This window comes from Tupaia chinensis, unplaced genomic scaffold (assembly GCF_000334495.1).
Source record: "Tupaia chinensis unplaced genomic scaffold, TupChi_1.0 Scaffold000361_2, whole genome shotgun sequence".
In the NCBI taxonomy this organism is placed as follows: domain Eukaryota; kingdom Metazoa; phylum Chordata; class Mammalia; order Scandentia; family Tupaiidae; genus Tupaia; species Tupaia belangeri.
In genome coordinates, this window is record NW_006159858.1 from 3,460,791 (window position 1) to 3,486,772 (window position 25,982).

At 39.1% G+C, this 25,982-nt stretch overlaps 1 protein-coding gene and 1 pseudogene across 4 annotated transcripts in view; one reads left to right on the plus strand and one right to left on the minus strand.

Annotated features, from left to right (window-relative positions):
- The window catches only part of TRAK2 (trafficking kinesin protein 2), a 94,093-nt gene that overhangs the window by 5,187 nt on the left and 62,924 nt on the right, over positions 1-25,982 (minus strand). For all 4 annotated transcript variants that reach the window (XM_006153040.3, XM_027773646.1, XM_027773647.1 and 1 more), the window contains 12 exons: positions 24,380-24,456; positions 21,263-21,379; positions 18,929-19,138; positions 18,214-18,292; positions 16,985-17,115; positions 15,308-15,382; positions 12,315-12,452; positions 10,757-10,836; positions 10,183-10,383; positions 7,776-8,074; positions 6,211-6,477; positions 2,980-3,085 (listed from right to left, as the gene is read on the minus strand). In XM_006153040.3, the coding sequence (XP_006153102.1) occupies positions 2,980-3,085; positions 6,211-6,477; positions 7,776-8,074; positions 10,183-10,383; positions 10,757-10,836; positions 12,315-12,452; positions 15,308-15,382; positions 16,985-17,115; positions 18,214-18,292; positions 18,929-19,138; positions 21,263-21,379; positions 24,380-24,456 (1,780 nt within the window). The remainder of the gene's footprint in view (positions 1-2,979; positions 3,086-6,210; positions 6,478-7,775; positions 8,075-10,182; positions 10,384-10,756; positions 10,837-12,314; positions 12,453-15,307; positions 15,383-16,984; positions 17,116-18,213; positions 18,293-18,928; positions 19,139-21,262; positions 21,380-24,379; positions 24,457-25,982) is intronic.
- Positions 13,938-14,890, plus strand: LOC106735354 (60S ribosomal protein L5 pseudogene; annotated as a pseudogene).

Below are 25,982 nucleotides of genomic sequence, written 5' to 3' on the forward strand. Positions count from 1 at the left end.
CACACATAACAGAAAGCAAGAATCTCTGGGGGAAAAAATAATCGGGGCCAGCGGAAGGTATAGTGGTTACGTCACTGAACTTCGATGTGGCCAACTACAGTTCAAGTCCCAGACCCATTGCTTAAAAATCACTTGGGGTGCATGTGCATGTGTGTTCAAGGTCCAAGGAGGAGAACGGAGGAAAAGGAATTGTGGTGTGGCCATCTCCACTGGTGGGTGATTTCTCACTTTCTCTCTCACTTTCTCTCTCTTTCTCTCGAGAGGGAAGTGAGAAAGGAAGCCACCAGGTCCAGGACTTGAACAATGGTTGGCCATATGGGAGTCCAGTACCTTTAACCACTATGCCACCTGCTGGTCCCAAAAATACAGCCTTCTTAATTAAACCTAAAATGTTCTTCTCAGAAGAAATTTCTTTCTTTTGAATTCTTCAATTTTACATCACTGAGGAATAACAAACTTCTACATGTTAAATTTCCATTTCGGGGGAAATGCTAATTCTGAACAACAGTAGTATAAGGACAACCAAGGAGCAAATTTTTCTCAACCTCTACTGGAAGCACGTGTGTTTAAGAAATTAAAAATAATGAAAAGTTTTGATAGCTATTGCAATCTTTCTTCTTCTAAGCTAAGTCAAAAGAAAATGTAAACGAGAAATCATGTCCTAAGGAAATAGTGATAGGACAGAGAGGGTACTTTTTTAGTCAACTTTCCCCACTGAACAAATGTTACCTGTATTTAATCAACTAACGTTTTTTTAAAAGAATGATGTATTTTTAATTTTCTTTATTCATGTACTTATTTTATTTTGACCAGAGAGAGACACAGAGAGAGAGAGAAAATGAGAAGGCGAGCCACTAGGTCCAGGACTTGAACGATGGTCAGCCATGTGAGAATGTCCAGTGCCTTAACCACCACGCCACCTGCTGGTCCCTTAATCAACTAACTTCTACTTCAACATAAAATACTTGGTATATCAAGATATAAAAAAATTTTGAAAGATTATAAACAAAATTCATAACCTAAGCTTATGAACTTAAGATTAATAAATACCCTTCCTAGGGCATCAATTTACAGAAAAGAAAAAAAAATTCAAACAAGTTTGACTCCTTGGTCAAACCAGTCCAACTGAGCAGCTCTGAGCTGGTACAAGCTATGTCCTCCAAGTCCCTGTTCTCCCCACCCTACTTACTGCAGAAGTGCCTGTCCTTTCCCAAGCTGTATACTTCATTTGATGGTATCGACAGTCTTAAAGAGTCCTTTCAAGAACCTATTTTATGAAACTTATCATAAGAACAATGTAGAAAAATTGCAAACATGCTTATTCATTACTGTCTTTATGGCGATCCTCATTGGGTGTCATTTAAGCATTTTCATAAATAATTGTTTTGCTTCTATCTTACGGAAGTTGTGAATCATAATTTTACTTCCCGCTACACTGGCAACTAGAAAGTTAAGATTTACACACAAGGCTCATCTTAGCAAGTATATGAGACTTTATGCTATAACTTATACACCAGTTGTTTCCTCTACTCATTTTTCTCTCTTACTCTTGAGACCCCTTTGCATCATTTTTCTTCTCTACTTCTAGCTAACAATGTTTTACATATCTTTGAAAGACACCCTAGATCCTTTTGGGAATTGGCAGGATAGAAACATCATTGATGTGGCTTAATAAGGGACCAAGAATATTCATGTTCCGGTGTGGGTAGTAAATAATTAGGTTTTGTCTAAGAGTCTTGGTCTTTGCCCTCAGCTTCTGAAAGGCCATCTATGCCATCGCTGATTGGCGTATCTCCAGATAGAGTAGGGACTGGTCACACTGGATCTTAGAGTAGGTCTGGACCTACCGTATCTTAGGGTGAGGACTGGCGATGGCAGAGACTAACCATGTGATTTATTTAGGATGAGGGCTTTGTGTCGCATGATACCAGTTGACTTTGAGGCTGAATTTGTGCGTGAGTAACCAATCAATCTTACACAATGAAGCCTCAATTAAAAACTCTGGACACTATGCTTGCGTGAACGTCCCAGGTTGGCAGTATTTCAAGTGCACTGTTATTCATCAATGCCAGGAGAATAATGAATCCTAAGGACAAAGGGAACTTAAGATATGGAACCCTACAAAATTCCCTGGCAGGGATGGCTATCCTCAGTCTCTTCTTCATTCTCCTCTTGGGATTTTGCATATGTATGCACATGTGCTTGGTGTGATTTTTCAAGCCCTTGAGTCCAGACTTAAACCACAGAGTTGGCCCTGTGGGATCCAGCCACCTTAACTTCCATACCACCTTGCTGATCCTCTTTGGACAATTTTAACATATGTCCTTTTTTTGTAATAAATAGTAGCCATGAGAAAAACAGCTTTCCATAAGCCCTTGTAGCAAATTATTGAACCTGAAAGTGGTTTAGGGAGCCCCTGAACTTGTGGTGGTCTTGTGTGGAGGACTAGCACCTCATGCCCTGCAGTGCAGTAACTCTAGGTATAGGCCGAGCTGGACCATTTACTAGCTGTCTGCCCTTGAACCAGTCATTTCTACTTTCTATGTCTCAGTTTCTTCATTTTATGCAATACTCATTTGCCCTGTCTACTTCAAACAGTTACAACAATCAGTGAGAAAATACAGTGTGAAAATATTTTGAAGACAAATGATCACAGAACATTAATTAAAATTTTGGCACCAGCCTATGGCACAGTGGTTAAGGTGGCTGTATCCCACACGACCAGCTGTGAGTCCTGAACGTGCCAGGTGCACGTGCATACGTACTCAAAATCCCAACAGGAAGGAGCTGGAGCAGGGATTGTAGTGTGACCATTCCCCATGAGGGCTGCTTCCCTACCCTCCCCTGACCCCAGCTGTCTCTCTCTGGCTGAGCACACATGCCCTCTGGGAAAACTTGAAAAAGAAAGAAAAAAGAAGAAAGGAAGGAAGAAAAGAAGGAAAGAAGATGCAAAGCCCCAGATTTCCCAAACTCTCTTACCTAGGGGTAACCTGAGTGATGTCAGAGGGATGTAATATCCTGCAGGTGGTGAAGGTGAAAGTCGAGTTTGTGAATGACAGACACTTCCCTGGATTCGAGGTTGCAACTGAAACAAGAGATTTTAGGGAGTCAAACACAACATTGAAAGACTCAGTTAATAATGTAAAAAGCTCATTATTATTTATTAATAATACAGCATTTATCATGTACCATGTGTGCCCCCAAATCCCAAACCTAACAATGAAATGCATGAAGATTATATTAGTATAAAATGGTTAGTATATAGCTGAATCCTTTAATACTTTAAAACTGTAAATCAAAGGCATAAAATAGCTTAGAGATGAGAAAAAAAGTGTATTTTGAAAAAAAAAAATGACTAAAATGAAAAATTTAGACCTAGTCACCCAAACTATCTAGCCAAACTATCCGACCCAATGTTCTAAAAGTGTTGTCTACAGACTCTGAAAGTTCACAGGTCAAAATTGTTTTCTCAATAATGTTAAACAGAGCCCTTTTCTTTCTGACTGGGTTGACATTTCTTCTGCTGGTGCAAAAGCAACGGTGAGCAAACTTGCTCTTTAGCACAAATCAAGGCAATGTCACCAACCTATGCTAGTACTTTTCACTGTTATGCACTTGGTTTGTTTGTTTATTTTTAAAACCGTCTTCACTTAAGGATGCTTGATAATGTAGTAAAATGATCTATGGAATCTGGGCTCATGGCTCTTACCATTCTGTGGGATTGTGTGAGAAGCATGCATTAAGCACGGACTGTACTGAGATGCATGTACAATGGTTACTTGAAGGAAAAGAAGTTGTGCAATTGAGTAGAAATTCTTGTTATGGAACATTTTTAATCGAAAGGACAACTAACAATTAAACTAGTTATAGAAACTTGGGTATCTGGCAGATTCTTTCTTTCTTTTTTTTTTTTTTTGAAGAGGTTTGTGCTGTAGGGCGCGTGTGCTCGCCAGACAGACAGAGAGAGAGACAGAGAGACAGAAAGCGAGAAATCACCCCCCAGGGATGGCCACGCCGCAATCTCTTCTCCTCCATTCTCTTCTCGGGATCTTGGGCATGCATGCACATGCGCCCGGCGTGAGTTTAAGCCACCGGGTCCGGGACTTGAACTACAGTCGACTACGTGGGAGTCCAGTGACATAGCCATTACTCTAACTGCTGGTTCCCAACTCGCAGATACTTTCTTCAAAATGAGTGAAGGGAGCTTCTCTCTTTAAGAAAAACAGCTGACACTGTTAACTTCCATTGACAAAATTTGAGCTTTCGGAGGTGAAAACTAGAATTTTTGAAAACTTACATTTACCAGTGAGAGCTTAAAAGCTGCATAATACTGGGGCCAGTAGGTGGCATGGTGGTTGGGTGCTGGGCTCCCTCCCACATGGTTGATTGCAGTTTGAGTCCAGACTTGGCAGCCTAAAAATCACTGTGTGTGTGTGTGTGTGTGTGTGTGTGTGTCCTAAATCCCAGGAGAATGGGGGAGAAAAGGGATAGTAGTATGGCCATCCCCCTTGGGGGGATGACTTTTCACTTTCCTTCTCACTGTCTCTTTTTCCAGCAAATGCATATGCCCTGTGGCAAAAACCTAAAAGGAAAAAAGTTTCATAATATTTAAAGACTTTTCTGGTAAGACAGGCAGTAATATTATGTGAGTTTAATATATTACATACTGAAATGTATCAACACTTGGGAGATCTGCATATGTCGGTGAACCAATGTTTTTTTTTTAGTATTTTTTGAAGATTAATAATTTAACTTTATTTATTATTATTATTCAATTTGACCAGAGAGAGAGAGAAAAAGCAAGTCATACCAGGTCTGGGACTCGAACCATGGTGGGCCATGTGGGGGTCCAGCTCTTTAATCACCATGCCACCTGCCAGCCCCTGAACCAATGTTTTCTAAATGACCGATGTATATTGTAAAACCACATATGGGTGAATGATTATTCAAGTGTTGGATCGACCAATGCATTTTAATGTAAAAAAGTATGGAAAGTTCACCGACAGGGTTTCAGATTCCACATTGCTATAAATGCTCAAGAAATTATCACCAAGTTTTGGTGTAACATCAGAGTATCCACAAATACTTGAAAATATTATTAAAATACTCTCTTCAACTACTTGTTTGTATAAGGCTACATTTTCTTCAGATTCTTCAACCAACACAACATATTGCAATCGACTGATTATAGAAATGGGTAATGAGAATCCAGATTTAAGCCATAAATTAGAGACGTGCAAAACTGTAAAACAAAAAACATTTTCTCACTTTAAAAAAGTCCTTTTCATAAAACATATCATTTATGTAATATGTAGTAATTTTTTGTTTGTTTTATAATTTACTTTATTCCTGATAGCAGGTGTGTGCACACATGTGAGAGATGAACACCTTCCACAGCATTGGTTCAACCAGGATTCTCCTCCTCAAGTTATCCAGCCTCTTGAAGCTTGGGTACTCATGCATGCTTATTGTGGTTTTAGGCCTACCAGCCAGGAATTTGAACCAAGGTCACTATTTGGGACTTCTCAGAGCATCATGTTACTACTATAATATGGAGTGGGGCCATGTATCAAATTATTTTTTATCAAGTTAAATAATATTTTTTAGTTTCTCAGTTTTGATTTCTAATATGGTAAATATAAATAGATATAACAACCCACATACATAAATCCTCTGTAATTCTCGATGATTTTTATGAGTATAAAGAGCCAAAAGGTTCAAAAACGACTAACTGAAATGATCTCTCTCCCCTCAACCTATTTTGCAGCCTAGCTAAGATAAATTGGAGAGAATTAGGAATCTCACTAACGCTGTAATTTTCCTTATCTCAAATCCAAGACTGAGTACACTCTAGTGAGATTTGAGCAGAGACAGCTAACTAACCATAGAGTAACTCAGAATGCAAAGTACTTCTTTTTGGAGAGATTATTGCAATAGGGTGCGTGTGCTCACCAGAAAGACAGAGAGAGACAGAGAGACAGCGAGAAATCACCCCCAGGGGGGATGGCCATGCTGCAATCCCTTCTCCTCCATTTTCCTCTCGGGATCTCGGGCACACACACACACATGCGCTTGGCAAGTTTAAGACACCGGGTTCGGGACTCGAACTGTGGTAAGTTACATGGAGTCCGGCGATGTGGCCATTACGCCAATTGCTGGTCCTGCAAAGTACTTCTGATTACTAGAACCATAACCACGCATTCTTCTTACCTGTAACTAGTCCACTTGCTGAAGTAATGGGTGGTAGGAAGAGCCCTGTTACCGGCTTGGATACGGAAGGATCCTGCTCAACTTGAAGAGGCTGCTGAACTTGAAAACTGATTCCTTCCTCTTCATCCTCTTCTAAATCTGAGATGTGATAGATAGCATCCTTGGGCAACTGCGTAAAGCCTTTAGTAATGACCCCTGGTCGTGGATCAAGAATGGTGCCCAAGTTTGGTTGAGCAAGCTGCTGCCAGTGATAAAGAGTTTGTGATCCTGAAAGGACAAGCCAAGGGAGAAAAAAGGGCAAGTTTACATTGGCCACAAACCTTAAATATTGAACAGAAGCTGAAATGATATGTGTAATAACAACAGTGATAGTAACAAAACTACTTATTTGGCTTTAACATTTTGGTACAACATGCAAATTAAAATTCTCTGACAAAATAATGAAGGTATGAATAATCTGCTTCAAAAGATAACTTTAAAAAAAGATATTTAAAGAAGGGGTGAAAAAAAGAAGAGGACATCTTTAATAGGAATTAAGACACTGAGGTATAATGATAAGAAGATGGGTGGGCTGTATTTTCTTTCCCAGGTGATAAAAATCAATACCTCCCTGACCTGCAACTATGCCTGTGAACTCAGAAGTCAAGAGCCAGGCTTCTGGGGTTGGAGATACCCTGAATTTTCAGTGGTTTATTTGGGTACTTCCCCACTCTGCTCATGACTCTTTCGCCAGGCTCCTGAGAGAGTAAGACAATGAAGGCAATGATGGAATGCAGGATCCGCTTGCTCCTCGGTTCCCATCTGCAGAGCCCTGGAGAACGCTCGTCCCGTGCACTCACATCAGATGCAGTGCCTAATTACGTTACTGCAGCTATTTCTTCTGCCAAACGCCATGCCGATGATCAATAGATAAAAGTTACAGAACCTTTCAGTATGAAGGCTCCTTACAGGTTTCCTATGAAAATTTTTACTTAATGCAGTACTCTTTTACAATAATGTCAGGGAATCATTGGAAAACTGTCAATGCTCCATAAAATTTAAGTTCTATTTTAGGAAGGAACAGAAACCCAACTGAAACCAACAGAATAGAAGAAAAGAAAAATATAGGCACACAACCTCTAGGTCAATGACTCCTCTTGGGTAAAGAATTCTTTTTGGAAAAGGAAGCCATAGATGAAGTATTACCTCTAGATCATTTTCAATTCCCTAATCCCCCTCCCACCCATTTTTCCTCCCACCCATGGAAATGGCTGCCAGTGATATTCTTTAGCAAAAGATAGGAAAAGATTACCTCTTTTATTTATTTAAACAAAACATTAGTAGCAGAGAACTGAGGGCTGATCATTTAGAGAATGCAGATCTCTTCATTTATTAATTTTCTACAAAATACTGTCATGTGCTGTTACCCAAACAGTGTCATGTGCTGTTACTCAAACAGTGAGATTGAGGAATAAGGGAATCCTCTGCACATAGCGCTCTTTCAGTTTCAATATAAATCTCAATTCTAGCAGAAGGAAAGCTTAATAGACCACACGGCTTGAAAATGAGGCTTAGTGACTTATTACCTTCAAGAGGCTTGACGATTTGTAATTTTTCTGGCATAAAACCTCGAAGGCAGCTGGCACTGCTGAGGTCTGTGGTCTCTGACTGGTCAGTGCACAGAGAAGCTACGCTCTCTATGGGGGTGCCACAACCACTAATCCCTTCTTTCTGGTCAGCCAGAACCTGGATCCTGCGCTCCCATTCTTCAGCAAAGAATTGCTTCTCACTCAAATAGTTCTGTCGACGCAGACTTAGGCGATGCAGTGCTGTTGCCACGTCACTCTCTCCTGAGGACCCTGGTTGTCCAACCTTCCGAAGGTTCCTATGGGAAAAGCACACTCACTGATTCAAACTTAAGGATTATACACACCACGCAGGCCTCTCCTTTCTACAACCACACTCAAGAGACTAATCTTAACAAGGTAGAACTTTCTTAGATCTCTAGAATATGAAAACAGTAACAAAAAATCACCAACAATACTATACAACTCTTTTTAAAATGCTTTTCAGAACTTAAAACACTTGTTTAATTTACTTATTCCATGAGTGAGTGAGAGAGACAGAAACAGAAATACTGCACACCTGATAAGGTCCTGATGCCACAATTCATGTCCAGCTTCAACCAGCCTGGGGCCGGCAGGTGGCATGGTGGTTAAAGGTGCAGGACTCCTATATGGCCGAAAGCAATTCAAGTCCTGGACATGGTGGCTTGCTTACTCACTTCCTCTCTCTCTCTCTCTCTCATTCTGTCCCTCTCTGGTCAAATTAAAAATAAATACATAAATAAAATGGGACCAGCAGAGATGTAATGGTTACATTGCTGGACTCCCAAGTAGTCAACTGCTGTGCAAGTCCTGGGCCAGGAGGCTTGAAACTCATGCTGGGTGCATGTGCGTGCATGCCCAAAATCCTGAGATGAGACTGGAGGAGGAGAAATCGTGGCATGGCCATCCGCCCCGGGGGGGGTGTGTGTGTGTGATTTCTCATTCTCTAGCTCTCTGTTTCTTCGGTGAGCGCAAGCGCCCTATAGCACAAATCTCTCAAAACAGAAATAAAAACAAACAAACAAAAAACCAGCCTGAATTATGAACACACATGTGCCCAGAAAGCCTAGGGAGGTCTCTGGATGCAAATGGCAACCTTCCCATGTGGGTCAGACTCACAGGGCATAGTGTTTTATTGATCTACCACCACCTGTCCCTTATATAATTTTTATAGATCATTTCAAATGATTTCAGAGAGTCCAAAAAAATACTCTACTGTTATGTTGTATTTACTAATTTCCTTATTTCATTTAATTATGAATATGATATGGCCACCAATAAATTCAAATTAGGTGGCCACAAAAGTAATTATTATTAAATCTTACTGACTCTACAATATCTTCAATAGCAAGAGGTACCATTATTTTATGTGTTACACAGGAAAAAAAAATGCTATCCATTGAACTATGACATGCCATCCATTGCAAAACCTAACAATTAAAAAAATAACAAAATGTGAAAAAATTTGCTGTAGGCCATAGACTCCCCACATGAATATCCCGGAATGTTCAAACGGAAGCAAGGTTTGTATAGTATTACATTTTCAGTTTTCTGATGCACATTTTTCACTTTCAGCATTTTTGAAATGGGATGCTGTCTTACAACTGATGCCGAAGGAAGAGTGGCAAGCAGAGCGCAGGTCTGCTCTCAGCTCTGGCGCATGACTTTGCACAAGTCTGTGTTAGATGTTCTCCTAAGAGAGCTGTGTCACAGTGGGGCAGGATGGACCGAACACTGCCCATGACAGCCCAGGCAACACAATCAAAACCCACTGGGATGGGTTGCTGCATTAGGGAAGATCTCAGGTGCCATACCTCTATCTTTCAAAAGCTTTTAGCTGACTTTATAGTAAAGTTGTTAACTTCTAGCTATATGTAACTCAAATTGACTTAATAAAAAGAGGAGGGAAAATCTAAGTGTAAATATAGAAAATGAAGAACAACTTGGTTGTCTGCAAGGTATTCAAACTTGCTATTTAGCCTATAAGCACCAATGCAGTTGAGACCATGAGGAGGGACTACGAGAAACTATCATTTAATACACTTATGCCAAGGACCAAATGGAATCAAACAAATTTGACTCTAAACATGAAGAAGATTTAGATTCAAACTTTGTAACACTAGAGAACAAATACTAGAGAACTTCAGTGTTAAATGCAGCTCCATTTTAAATACACCTAATTAAATGCAGACTTTTACTCTAAAACCTTTTATGAAATCAATGATCTACCTCTTAAATAATGACATACGGCATCAAAACCAAATGAAAACTGACAGTTCTAGAACCTTCTTGGAAAGTATAGAATAATGCTGGAATTTGAGACGTGAATTTGGTATTTTAATGCTACAAGAGACACAGAATCAATGCCATGATCTGCGCTTCTTACCCTTGAACCTCCTCTGAGCTGCTCCCCTGGTTCAGGATTCTGTCCTTTGTTTGCTGTAATCCTGACTCAAAAGGTTTTGCTGTCATGATGACACTTGAACGGTTAGAGCCTGGGATAGGTAGCAGAGCTGGAAATGGGACAGAGCGACCCCGTGTATCATTGGCAACCTTGACAGTATCAAATACCCGTTTCTGCTGGGCTCTGTTAACAAAGGAAACGTCCATTACTATCACTGTCAACCAGTAGAGTGTCTTAGAAGAGAGACATGTATGTACAGTTCAGTAGAAATAAAGTTGTCTTGAGTAGCCTCTAAAGTTTAGAAAAAACTTTAGAAATTAAACTTTGGGCCAGCACATGCACGATGGCTGAGGTGGCTGGATTCCACGTGTAATTAAAAACAAAAACAAAAACAAACAAAAAAGCTAAGAGATCTCTCTCACAAATGAAGACACTGAGGAAAACATGAATAGTAAGTAGATTTACTGTGGAATCTCATAATACTTATCGCTTTGGATTATGGCTTTTTAAATTTTCCATTCTAACAGTTGCATAACAACGTGTGATCAACACTTACTTTTGTTTAAAAAGAGAAGATTCCTCATCCAAACTCAACTTTTTACGCATGGTCCCCTCAATCTCAGCTGCCAAAGATTCCTAAGGAAGATAGTTTGAAATTCCTCAACTGATTATTGCCTTTAGGTTTCTTAGCAGTCTCTACAATCCTATACTTACAGTATAATAATAAAAGTGTCATAGGTGAAAATCCAGGGAAAAATAGAGGCATTTTGAAAATATAACTTTTGAACAAAGATCCAACCACTTTCTCATGACATATTTTTATAAGAATGCAGTAGAAAAAATAATATGATAAATAGAAAATATTACACGTGCAGAGACACAAAAATAAATGATGTGAAAAATCAGAAACTGCTAATCGTGATTCCTTAAAGAATGCAATCTAATGGTATTTAGCAATTTCTTTCTGTTTTTCTGCAATTTAACAATATATAGAAAGCATATGTAGCTTTTATAATATAAAAAAATTCATTACAAAATTATGCAAGCTTCCTCTTCCTCTGGTCAATGATAAGATTCAACTAGTCTGAGTGACATGCTCAGCGGGGCTGAGCTGAAGATGACTAGAATTGAAGGCACTGGTATGAACTAATGATTTACAATATATACAGCTATATAAATATAAATATGGATTGAGAGAGATACATGAACGGCACTATTTGAACGGGTTCTATGGATTAGATGACAGTACTGTATCAATACCAACTTGTGCATGTTGATGGTTGCAAAGGAAAGTGTCAAGTGTCCTTAGCTTTAGTAAATAAACACTTAAGTACTCAAGGGTAACAAGGTATATCTGTAACATACTGTTAAATGGCCCAGGAAAAAACAGAGAATGATAGGCAAATATAGTACTATGTTAAAAACAGAGGAATCTAGAGGAAGGATATAGGAGACATCTATGTACTACTGTTGGAACTTTATTCTAAGTTTAAAATGTCAGAATTACCAGTTAAAAAAACAAAAAATTCTGCCCCCATATTCTTAAGAAAATCTACTAAAATTTAAGTTTCAGTCTTTTTAAAAATTTCACAGGGTTCTAAGTGAGGGTTTAAGAATCAGATTATCTAAGATAACTGAACCAACATGACAAATTCTGGCACAAACTCAGAAGTATTTTTTATTAATTCAAAAAATAACATTTATTAATTAAACTGACACGGTTCCTGTTCTGATGGGGTTTACACTCTAAGTGGAGTTGCCAAGAACCTCAAGATTTATTGAAAAAGATTTTAGACGTTCAAAGCACTACTCGAAAAGTGGCAGGTGGTGGGCCAAGTTTGAGTAACTATGATACACAGACTTAAATCTAATTTCCTAAGGGTTTATCTTGCGTTTAAAAAAGAAATCTATTGATAGAAGGTGCACTCTTAGAATAAGTAAGTGTTAAAGAAGACACAGACACATCAATTAAGGCATAAATCAATAACTGGATTCCAGGAACAAACCATGTGATCTTTCCTCAAGATATTTTACACTATCATATCACTCTCAGGATGATCTAATCTTAAACAAGTGTCTCTCAGTACATTATAGCATCTTCTTCGGCTCCTTACCCCAGTAAAAGCTCCGTAGGACTGGGAGAGGTAGAGATGAGCAGCGGGGCCACATCTACTACGAAGTTCCTTTATTTCTTCTTGGGATTCATGTAACATCCCCAGACACTCTATATTCCTGTCTTGTAATTCATGCAGCTGAAAGAAAAGCAAGTAGTATATTATACTATCTTCTCTAAATAACAATGGGAAAAACAAACAAGTACAGTCAATGCAGTATTAATTTTATCCCGAGGGCTAACTTATCATTTCAACACAAAGATCCGACAAACTAAAAAAGGAGAGTATATTTATCATTCGAGCTGCCTGAACTCTGTGTGTCTTGTCTAAAATTACACAGAAACGTGACTTCCTGAAAATTTGAAATGTACAACAGCTGAGACAACCAGAACTGTCAATATTTAATGCTTCATACCCTAAAAAACTTCGAGAAGTATAATAGTTATGGTCAAATAGGCTCAGTATAATATCAATCTTGTTTTTAAAAACATCACTGCAAAGTGTGTGACAAGATCAAGAGTCTATAAAGTACTATATATGCCAGGTATTCAATCATCCATAATGAATATTAATGATTTTTCTTCCCTCTTATTTCAAAACCTTCTTTATAACTAATTACACAGGTCTGGTAAAGGAGTGCATAATTTTCAGTGTGTATGTGTGTGTGTATTTATATTTTATTTAGAGAGATGTTTTGCTATACGGTGTGTGCACTGGCCAGAAAGACAAAGAGAGACAAACAGACAGAAAGTAAGAAATCATCCCCCATTCAGGGGGATAGCCACGCCCCAATCACTTCCCATTCATTCTTCTCTTGGGATTTTAGGCACGCATACACACATGCCTGGTGTGAGTTTCAAGCTACTGGGCCCAGGACTCAAGGCCAGAACTGCAGTTGGCCACACAGGAGTCCAGCAATGTAACCATTACACTATCTGCTGATCCCTCAAAGTATATTTTGACTGCAAAAATTTCTCCAAATATATTATGTGCTCCTCAGCATCACTAGGACTTGAGATGCTTATTAAAAATGCATATTCTAGGGCCAGCCAGTAGCATGGTGGTTCAGGCAGCTGGATCTCACATGGATGATTGTGAGGTTTGAGTCCTGGACTGGTGGCTTGAAAAACTGGGTGCATATGCATGTGTGCTCAAATTCAAAGAAGAGAATGGAAGAGAAAAGACTATAGCATGGCCATGCTCCCTGGAGGTACAGTCTCGCTTTCTCTCTGGTGAGAGCACGACCCTATAGCAAATTAACAATAACAAAATGCAGATTCTAGGCCCTCACTGTGAACAACCAGAGTCAGAAACTTCTGAGATGGTGCCTGGGAATCCCATCCATTTGAAATTCACTCTCCCAGATGATTCTTGTGCAGGCTAAGGAACCACTAAGTTAAATCTAATACACACAATTTCATATAGATAGAAAATAAGAGATTTTGTTATTTATCCTGATATATCTATAAAAATACTATTAGAAACTACTATTTTTAAAAAACCGTTGAACTAGTTAAGGTAGAATGGTAAAAGAGCCACATACTTCCAAGGAATCTTATAAAAGTCAAGGATTTCCCTATTAATCAAGAAAGCTATTGCGCTTTTTTTCCCCTATAGTGCTTGTGGGCCTGCAGGTTGGCTGCGGCCGCTGGTCACTGTTCTGCAGGATGGGATTTGTTAAAGTCGTCAAGAATAAGGCTTACTTTAAGAGACACCAAGTGAAATTTAGAAGACGACGAGAGGGTAAAACTGATTACAATGCTCGGAAACGCTTGGTGATTCAGGATAAAAATAAGTACAACACACCCAAATATAGGCTGATAGTTTGTGTAACTAACAGAGATATCATTTGTCAGATTGCTTATGCCCGGATAGAAGGGGATATGATAGTCTGCGCAGCTTATGTACACGAACTACCAAAACACGGTGTGAAGGTTGGCCTGACAAATTATGCTGCAGCATATAGCACTGGCTTGCTGCTGGCCCGCAGGCTTCTCAATAGGTTTGGCATGGACAAGATCTATGAAGGTCAAGTGGAAGTGACCGGAGATGAGTACAATATAGAACAACCTGGTGCCTTCACCTGCTATTTGGATGCAGGCCTTGCCAGAACAACCACTGGCAATAAAGTTTTTGGGGCCCTGAAGGGAGCGGTGGATGGAGGCTTATCTATTCCTCACAGTACCAAACGATTTCCTGGTTATGATTCTGAAAGCAAGGAATTTAATGCAGAAGTCCATCGGAAGCACAGTATGGGCCAGAACGTTGTAGACTACATGCGTTACCTAATGGAAGAAGATGAAGACGCCGACAAGAAACAGTTCTCTCAGTACATAAAGAACAATGTAACTCCAGACATGATGGAGGAGATGTATAAGAAAGCTCACATTGCTATACAAGAGAACCCAGTCTATGAAAAGAAACCCAAGAAAGAAGTTAAAAAGAAAGAGGTGGAATCGTCCCAAGATGTCCCTTACCCAGAAGAAAGATCGGGTAGCCCGGAAGAAGGCAAGCTTCCTCAGAGCTCAGGAGTGGGCTGCTGAGAGCTAAGCCAAACAATTTTCTATGACTTTATTTGAGATAAAAGATAATAAATCACAAGAAAGCAAAAAAAAAAAAAAAAAGATAAAAAAAGAAAGATATTGCCATGTTACCAGTTTCACTTATATATATTAATTTTATTGCCAATTGGCACATGTGCTTGTCAGATAGAGGGAGAAACAGAGAGAGGATGAGGGAGAAAGCACACCCCAATGGGGTCTGGTTATGCTGCAATCCCTTTTCCTCCATTTCTCCATCCTGTTGGAATTTTAGGCATGCATGCACATATGCCCAGTATATTTTTCAAGCCATTGGAGCCAGTATTTGAACTTTGATTGGATATGTAGAATTTGGTTGCCTTAACTACCAGGTCATGGAGCCAGCCCATTGCTGCTGTTTGTAAAAATAACAAATTTTCCCAAATTATACAAGGGAAGAGAAGCTTTTGTTACCTCCATTGTCAGTTGTCGCTGGGCATCTTTGGAAGCTTGTAGGTGAAGTCTTAGTTCTTCCTTCTCAATCACATGCTAACAACATAAGAGAGACATGTGAAGCGTCTGCATATAAAAGACAGCCACTTTTTCTTTTAAAGACACCTTAAGAGTCTCACTCTGGAGCATGTCTTTTTTTTTTTTTTTTTTTTTAAAGAATTATTTATTTAATTTGATTTATTCATTCATTTATTTTACTTTGGCCAGAGAGAGACACAGAGAAAGGGAGAGAGGGAAAGTGAGAAAGCAAGCCACCAGGTCCGGGACTTGAACTGTGGTTAGCCATGTGGGAGTGTCCAGCGCCTTAACCACCATGCCACCTGCTGGTCCCTGGAGCATAGTCTTAAAGCCCATAAAAAGTTTACCTTTCAAAAGCCGAATAAGACTGATTAAATGGGCAGAATACAAAATCCATTAAGAGTTCAGAGGACGGTTAGCATGAGTCAGAAATTCACACCACAACTTTGTGAGAAGACTCTAACCCCATTTTACAGAGAGAAACAGTGACTTTATAGTTATTTATAATATACATGACATAAAGAAAATTAAAAAAGTAATCAAACAAAGGCATCGTAAATGAGTAGGGATGGTGTATTTTGCAGACAGTATCTAGCACTTGAAGTGCATGGTTCTAGTTTGGTGCTTAATACACGTTTGTTGAATGAATGAACAATCTTACTTCTTTAAGTTTATGCTGAAGATCTACAATCTGAGACAAGAGAGAGGATATCTCCTCTTGGTACCGAATCAACTCATCGCTCTTTCCTGACAATTCTTCAGTCATTCTGGACATCTGAGCATTTGTTTCACCTTGGAAGCAAAAAAAAAAAATTAACGTAAGTGTGGGGCAGAGGTTGGAAAACGAGGGCCTATGGGCCAAATCCTACTTAATAACAAGCACTAAACTATCATAAGCAGAATTTTCTTTAACTTAAAATAAATAAATACAGGCAAACCAACAGAGAAACATAAAATCCTCTGAGATATGTTATTGCTGGGAACTGAATACAGGAGACAACAAAGCTAAAGAGATGACTTGTCAAGGAAGGCAGACTAAAAGACACCTTAAGAGTCTCACTCTGAGCATTTTTTTTTTTTTTTTTTTTTTTTTTAAAGAATTATTTATTTAATTTGATTTATTCATTCATTTATTTTACTTTGGCCAGAGAGAGACACAGAGAAAGGGAGAGAGGGAAAGTGAGAAAGCAAGCCACCAGGTCCGGGACTTGAACTGTGGTTAGCCATGTGGGAGTGTCCAGCGCCTTAACCACCATGCCACCTGCTGGTCCCTGGAGCATAGTCTTAAAGCCCATAAAAAGTTTACCTTTCAAAAGCCGAATAAGACTGATTAAATGGGCAGAATACAAAATCCATTAAGAGTTCAGAGGACGGTTAGCATGAGTCAGAAATTCACACCACAACTTTGTGAGAAGACTCTAACCCCATTTTACAGAGAGAAACAGTGACTTTATAGTTATTTATAATATACATGACATAAAGAAAATTAAAAAAGTAATCAAACAAAGGCATCGTAAATGAGTAGGGATGGTGTATTTTGCAGACAGTATCTAGCACTTGAAGTGCATGGTTCTAGTTTGGTGCTTAATACACGTTTGTTGAATGAATGAACAATCTTACTTCTTTAAGTTTATGCTGAAGATCTACAATCTGAGACAAGAGAGAGGATATCTCCTCTTGGTACCGAATCAACTCATCGCTCTTTCCTGACAATTCTTCAGTCATTCTGGACATCTGAGCATTTGTTTCACCTTGGAAGCAAAAAAAAAAAATTAACGTAAGTGTGGGGCAGAGGTTGGAAAACGAGGGCCTATGGGCCAAATCCTACTTAATAACAAGCACTAAACTATCATAAGCAGAATTTTCTTTAACTTAAAATAAATAAATACAGGCAAACCAACAGAGAAACATAAAATCCTCTGAGATATGTTATTGCTGGGAACTGAATACAGGAGACAACAAAGCTAAAGAGATGACTTGTCAAGGAAGGCAGACTAAAGATTTTGCTTTAATCTTTTTCTTTATGAAAATATTTGCTTCAATTTTATTCTTTATGAAGAACAAGAAGGCTAAAAGGAGAGCTAAGCGAATTATTTCTGAGTATCTTTGCAAGTACTCAGAAATAATCGCAATTTGAAACCAACATATTTCTGAAAAATGTATGTTATCTGGGGCCAGCAAGTGGCATGGTGATTAAGGCACTAGATTCCCATATGGCCAACCATGATTTGGGTCCTGGACCTGGAGGATTGAAAATCACACTGGGCCTGTGTGTGTGTGTGTATGCCCCAAATACCTGGAGGATAATAGAGAAGGGTTTGTGGTATGGCAAATCACCCTGAGGAATGATTTTCACTTTCCCTCTCTCTGTTTCTGTATCCCTCTCTCTCTGGTGACTGCACACACCCTATGGCAAAAACCTAAAAAAACACCCTATGGTATCTAACTTAGGTTTGTGGGCTCAATGCTATGTTCTAAGATTTTTCAGTGTCCACTTAAAACTGTTTCTTGAGGCCCAGTGTGTAGTGTGTTACAGTGTACTAAAGTTCCGGAAGCTACATGACTGGCAGTGGGTTTAGTCGATCTGATGTGCAGTGGGCATGGGTCCATCTGCAAGATCCTGACAGGCTGGAGGGAGGAGACAGTGGCCAGAACAGACCCTGCTTAGGGTGCTTCCCTACTACCCATCTCTTGCAGGTATATGCTCTATCATGAATAAAAACCAAAAAACCTTTAAATTGTTTCTTGAGCTGCTTCCACTGAAACCACTAATCCAATTTCCATGTTGGATGTATCCTACCGAGGAACTGTACAAAGGCTACAAAACAGAGTATGCCAATAATGCTTACGAAGTTCTTTAACACAATCACTGACGAGTTGTTGCTCCTTCTCTTCATAGGTAACAGTTTCTGTCTTTATGTGACAAGCCTTTAAGAGAAAAAATCAGCATGTGACAATACTGTCTGATGATTTTGCAGTGATAACTATAAAAACCTTAAATTTTTATTTGATGGTTAAAGTTGATCACTTACAAAAGAAAAAAATCCAAACATCCTGTGAAGCTTTCTCTACCATAAAATAAAGGTAGAGAAAAGGACATGACAGACAACTCCCCCTCACTCCTCGTGGGCCTTTGCAAATGCCCAATCATCCCTCCTGTAATATTTATCTCTTCCTGATGTATATTACAGGAGGGATGAGAAGGCATGTCACTTGCTTAAGTAGGACTTCCTCGACTACCCTCACTATACAAGCTCACAGAACCACTTACTTTCTGACGTCACTTGTATCACAGTTATAATTTTTTTAGCTACCTGTGCAAATGCTGTAAGATGTATATGCTATGCTGGGGCTTTCTCTATTTTACCCATCAATCTGCTACTAACTACTTTTCAGTGACACCTAAGTAACAATGGAAGGCAAATACACCTTCCATTGACTGTTGACTGTTTTTCTGTCACCCCGAAAGGAATGCCAAAAGCAGATCCATAGTTATGTCATATTTCACCTTACTATTCCCTGGATCTAAACCAGAAAATGAGCATTAGATTAGAATGAGCATGCCTTGGATCGAAGAGCCATATTCTCTTCTTCCAGTTCCTTGAGCTTTTCTTGCAGCATGTCCAACTGCAGCAAACCTTGAGATAAGCTAAAGGACTCATTGAAGCGAAGAGGTGTAGAACAGCTGGAGTCAGTTTCACTCTCTTCAGAAGCAATGGAGACGATTCGGAGCAACTCATCTTTCTTGGATAGCTCATGCTGTAGCTGATTAACCTGCACGTTAAAAAAAGAAAGCAAGCTTGACTTCCATGTGCTAATTGGAAGTTATACTGCATGTAAATAAGCAATGTAGTTTCTAACTCATGGAATAATTATTTTTCGTCATAAAATAAAATAATAAAGTCAGCTGCTAGATTTTATTGAATAAAGTAGTAAGTGCCAAATTGAATAAACCTCAGATGCTTCTTAAAACTATAGTTTTAGGGCAGCTAAACTCGACATTCAGCTTTTTTCTATGGTAGGTGGGGAAAAAAGCCAATTTTCATGTTCTATCTAATAGGAATACAGAAGGAAAACTTCTGTATATAATAATAATAATATATTCACGGTTGAAAACAAAACAGAAGAACTTTCAAAACATCAAAGTGGCCCTCTGCTACAAAACTTCATCTCAAGGACTTACACACCTAAGTGGTATATGTCAAGAACTATGCATGCCTTTTTAGGAGTTTTCAGTTCTGGAAAATATATACTTACAGCTACAGGCTTAAATGTTATTGATTATAATGAATTTATAAAATATAAATGAAACTAGGTAAAAATAACAAATTCTAGAAATTTAACCATTTAATAATGCATCAGTTCTCACTATGAATGCTTATTGCTACAAAATAATAAACCACAATACTGGTTTGAACTCTATGGGGTACGTCTATAAGGATTTTTTTTCAATACTGTTAAAATGTACTTTCTCTTCCTTAAATTTTCTTAATGACATTTTCTTTCTCTAGGTTACTTTATTATAAGAATACAGTACATAATATATATAACATAAGACATGTGGACTGTTTTTTTCTTCCTATGAGAGTTTTTTTGTTGTTGTTGTTTGTTATAGGGCACAATGCACTCACCAGAGAGACAGAGAAACAGAAAGCAAGATCAACCACCAGGGGGATGGCCACACCACAATCCCTTTCTTCCATTTTTCTCTTGGGATTTTAGGCATGCACGCATACATGTCTAGTGTGAGTTTTAAGCCACCTGGTCCAGGACTTGAACTGTGGTCAACTATGTGGGAGTCCATCACTGTAGCCATTATGCCATCTACTGGTCCCTGTGTTGACTGTATTATCAGTAAGGCTTCTGGTCAACAGTAGGCTATTAGTAGTGAAGTTTTGGGGAGCTCAAAAATTATACATGGGGATCAGCAGATGACGTAATGGTTATGTTGCTGGACCCCCATGTAGTTGACTGTGGTTCGAGTCCCAAACCTGGTGGCTTAAAACTGACGCCAGGCATGTGTGCATGTGTGCCAAAAATCCCAAGAGGAAAATGGAAGAGAAGGGATTGTGTCATGGCTATCCCCTTTGAGGGGTGATTTCTCACTTTCTGTCTCTGTCTCTCTGATGAGCGCACACATCCTATAGCAAAAATTTCTTTAGAAAAATAAAGTTATATGTGGATTTCTGATCACATGTGTAGGCTGTGGGGGTAAGTGCTGGCATGCCCAACACAGTGTTCAATGGTCAAATGTAAACATATTTTCAAAAATGTCTTTTTCCTTTCTTCCTCTTATTTTGGTCCTAAACAAAAATTCCTACACATTTGGTTATCCCTTTTTAAAAAATAAATGTAAGACAAGATCACACACCATCTATACAAAGGGTGAGGATGGTCTTAGAATCTAAGCAGGATGGGCTGGCCCTGTAGCTCAGTGATTAAGAGCCAGATCCCAGATGGCTGGCTGCAGTATGAATGCTGGCCCTGGAGCTTGAAAAACATGGTGGAAACAAGTTCATGCATTCCTAAAATCCCAAAAGGATGGAGAAATGGAGAAGGACTGGAGTGTGACCATGCCTCATTGGGGTGTGCTTTTTTTTTTTTTTTTCCTCTCTCTGGTAAATGTACATCCTCTGATAAACAAAACAAACACACAAACAAAGACTATTAGACAATCTAAGCAGGATGCCACAGGTACTGGAGATATGAATATAGGCATTAAATTGACTAAGGTAAAGTCATGTGGATGTTCTTCTGTACAACAGCATTTCATTTCTCTAAGTTCAGTGGTTGCCAACAACAGGTACCTGGGCTATTTACCTACTGCCTTCATTCCAGGGTCTCCCATTGCACAAGACCTAATTATGTCATGCTATAAATACTTGATCAAAGGCTTACTTGGTCAAAGGCTTGTACCAATTGCTCCTCCAGAGCTTCATTCTGTTCAGATAAGACATGGTTCCGTTTTAAGAGAGCTTGTCCAATTCGAGCTGCTAGCTCCAGATCACGATCCCTCTGTTAAAACACCAAGTACACCTTTACCTAATCTGATTACACAATTAAACAGCAGCTTACAAATCTTGCAGTAAATTTTGCCAAACTCAAAAGCAATGTCCTAGAAAGCACCAAGTTTCATTTTAATGCCCAGATACCACAAATGAACACAGGGTTGGGCACACAGGGTAGTGTTTGACAAATGTTGGTCAGAAGACCAGTAGGCAGTGTGGTGGCTAAGGCTCTGGACTCCCATATGGGACACTATGGTTTGAGTCTAAGACCTAGCAGCTTGAAAATCATGCTGAGAGCGTGTGTCCAAAATCTCAGAAGGAGAGTGGAAGAGACAGGATTGTGGCATGTCGTCCCCACTACCCAGGGGGTGATTTCTCACTTTCCTTCTCACTGTTTCTCTCTGGTGAGTGCAGTCACCCTATGGCAAAAACCTTAAAAAATAAAAAGAAAATAGTTATAAATCCAAGACGGCATTTAAAAAAATATATTTTTTTCTTTTTTTCAGAGAGATTTTTACTATAGGGTGCATGTACTCACCAAAGAGACAGAGAAAAATAAGAAACCACCCCTAGGGGTGGATGGCCATACCACAATCCCTTCTTCTCCACTCTCCTCTCAAGATTTTAGGCATGCACACACTCATGCTCAGTGTGTGTTTCAAGTCTCCAGGACTTGAACTGCAGTTGGCTATGTGGGAGTCCATCACCTTAAACACAACACCACATTCTGGCCTTCCATTGTTTTTTTTTGGAGAGGTTTTTGCTATAGGGTGCATGGGCTTGCCAGAAAGACAGAGAGAGACAGAGAGACAGAGAGCAAGAAATCATCCCCCAGGGGAGATGGCCACACTGCAATCCTTTCTCCATTCTCCTCTCGGGATATTGGGCATGCACGCACATGTGCCCGGAATGAGTTTAAGCCACCCACCGGGTCCGGGACTCAAATTGCGGTCGACTACATGGGAGTCCAGCAACATAGCCATTATGCCATCTGCTGGTCGCCTGGCCCCCCATTTTTTGAAATTTAACAAAATTTATTGATCATCCTAGTAGATACCAGCACCCCAACTGTTAAACTTACAATTTTGGAGAAGGAGAAAATTCTGGCACATAGTAAAAGCCTAATAAACATTTGTTGAATGCATTTGTCTATCAAGCAAGGTAAGGATACAGAATTTACATAGTGGGTCTTCAGAAAAGTCATGACGCATTTTTCTATGCAAAAATGTGTCATGACTTTCCCGACAACTTAATATTTAAGATATGGGGATCAGGTAGAATATTAAAAACAATTCCTTTTAGGGCAACATTTATATATACTCAGAGCCAGCAGCTTCAAGGAAAGCACAGTAAGAGTTCTGTTGCCAATGGTACAAGAATGATAACACAAAATAAATTAGGGGATAAAAGCCCAGAAATTTTGAAGCTACTGCAATCTACCTAGAGTACAGAGGAGAAGGGTTGGTTTAGAGGAATGGTGGGGCCAGGAGGTGGTTAAGGGGCTGGATTTCCCCTATGGTTGACTGCAGTTTGAGTCCTGGACCCAGAGATTTAAGAATCATGCTGGGGGTGTGTGCATGTGTGTTCCAAATTCTGAGAGAATGGAGAAGGAACTGCGGAGTGGCCATCCATAGGAAAAAGGGGTGATTTCTCACTTTTCCTTTTTCCGTCTCTCTCCAGTGAGGACATGTCCTATGGCAAAAACCTGGAGAAAAAAAAAAAAAAAGACATTGGTGGTGATAGTTGCATAGAGACCTGTTGAGAAACCAAGCCACAGCCTTCTATCCAGAGTTACTCTTTCTGGGTAGACAGTGATACTTAAAAAGGCCTTAAGAGTCCCATCTGCATGTGGTGACGAGTATTAAATTCTGTAGGAACAAAAACGGTCAATATATGAGGGAATCTTCAAAAGTTCATAGAAAGTACATATTATAAAAAAACTATATGTGGACTTCTAAATTTTAGCATCAAAAATGAACTTGTACTTTAATTTCATTTTCCATGAGCTTTTTGAAGTCCCCTTATATATGCATCTGATATATGAGTATGGGTTCTATTTATATTTTTAAAAAATCACTATATAAAGAAATTAAAGCTTCTATCTTTCAGATAAACTAAAACTGAGATATAAGGGGAGACTATTAGTGACTGCTAATTGGAAGAAGTATACTATACATATTAAAAATGCCATGTCATAGGGCTGGCAGGTGGAGTGGTGGTTAAGGGTGCTGGACTCCCACATAGCCAACTGTGCTTTGAGTCCTGGACTGGCGGTTTACTTTCTCACTTTCTGTCTCTCTCTCTTGCCCTGTCCCTCTCTTATCAAATTAAAACAAACAAACAAATGAAGTTAAATCAAATAACCTTAGAAAGAAAAATGCCATGTCATGGACAAAGTGAGTTCAAACTATAGCTCAAACTGAAAGTAAAAAGGAGAGATGCTCCATATTGCAGGTCTCCATTTGCAATGGAGCTGCTCCTTGAATGGGAAGCTTAGTTCCAGAGTGAGTACCTACAGGGACTATTAAAAATAAAATTGCCTCTGTGTGTGTGTGTGTGTGTGTGTGTGTGTGTGTGTGTGTGTGTGTGAGCATGCCCCAAATCCCGAGAGGATGGAGGAAAAGGGACTGCAGTGTAGCCATCCCTCCTGGGAGGGGGGATGTGTGATTTCTCACTTGCCCTCTCTACCTCTCCGTCTCCTCTCCTGCGAGCCCATGTGCCCTATGGCAGAAACCTAAAACAAAAAGGAATGCTTTTCTAGACAGGGAGGCCACCAGCATCATTAAATCAATTAATCAGCTCTCTACAAATTTACAATAAGCCTCAGGAACTATTTGACTTTGAAATGCCAGTTGGTATGATAGTTGTTCCAAACATAACGACCTTAAATAAAATAACCCAAAGCACATACATCATCACTTTTCATTTAATGTGTAAATTTGATAGATTTCAAATGATCCTTAAGGTTTAGCTCTCTGTACTAGAGAAATAAAGGGTATATTCCTACCTCTGCCAGGAGGTGTGTAACCATGTCGATGTCATTGTAAGTTTTGGTCATCTGCTCCACCCTGTCTGTGCCTAGAACTAAAAGACAAAAACAGCTGTATATAGGCTTTAGAAATGGCAGAAAATTTAAAATATTCATAAGAATTTGAAGATAGCAGTGATAGCAACAAAACTTCCAAGCTTTTACAAAGCCTAATTCATGAGAAAAATACATGTGATGAAGAGAAAAAAATGTTTCAGGTATCAGACACTCAGGAAATGAGCCAATCATTCCCAAAGTGTCTATCATACAATGAATTAAAGTATCAAATCACAAGGCAGTCATCTTTTCACTATCTCATCCTTCCCTGATTAGAAGCCTGGCCACACAGCTGAGAATGTAGGCTGGGAGAATTAAGTTACTAATTGCTTAACACCGTAATCTAAATTAAAGTTATTGAGGGGCAAGTTAGTTTAGGTTCCCTGATAAGAAGCCTGGCCACACAGTTGAGAATTAAGTTACTAATTGCTTAACACCGTAATCTAAATTAAAGTTATTGAGGGGCAAGTTAGTTTAGGGTTATGTTGTTAAAAAGGAATTTAATTAAAATTCTGTGATGGAACCAGCAGATGGCGTACTGGTTACATTGTTGAACTCCCATACAGTTGAGCTTGGTTTGAATTCTAGACCAGTGGCTTAAAACTCTCACCAGGCACATGTGCGTGTGGACCCAAGATCCCAAGAGGAGAATGGAAGAGAAAGGACTGTGATGTGACCATCCCCCATGATTTCTTGCTTTCTGTTTTTCTGTCTTTTTGGCAAGCGCCTGTGCCCTATAGCAAAAATCTCTCTCTCTCCCAAAGGAAAAAAAAAAAAAGGAATTCTGTGATTATCTTGACCATCTATGACTACCTATCATGTGAATTAAACACGGGGAAGGATCTGTAGGACTTGCTGTGTAGCTCTGTTATACATTATATCCTTTTAAGCTTAATTAAAAGCCTCTTATTTCTTATCTGATAATCTCCATATTTAGGTCTCTGCTATAAAATAAAATGCTGTACTATTAGTTGCATAATTCACACCCTATATTTCTGTGGTCACAAGTTCAGGGATTGTCAATGCACCTGGATAAGTTAGCTCAAAAGAGAAGGGCACTTAGATATGACTCCAATGATTTCACAGACACAATAAGCAGTATCTTTTAAAGCTAGTGATGTGTAACAAGAAGGATCTTTTTTATCTTAACACATTACATGATATGTTACTCCAGCACATGGATTTGTGTTTGACTGCAACTGATGTCAATGGTTTTTTAGTGAGTCGCTTAACCCTTCTGAGATTCAGATTCCATATTTATAAGATGGAGGTGATAATAGTCATCTCACAAGGCCACAGGAAGATCAAATATGAGAATCTATTGAGCAATGGAGTACTCAGAACCTGCGGCCACACACAACTGTTTTTACAGTTACTACTTCTTAAACACAACTGGTAAAAGATGGTTCTTTTTTCATTTTCATTTTATTTTTGATGGTTCTTATTTTAAATTCTCTGTAAACAATTCACTGGATAGTATAATTTTAGTCACTGTAATTCCAAAGCCTTTTTTTTTTTTTTTTTT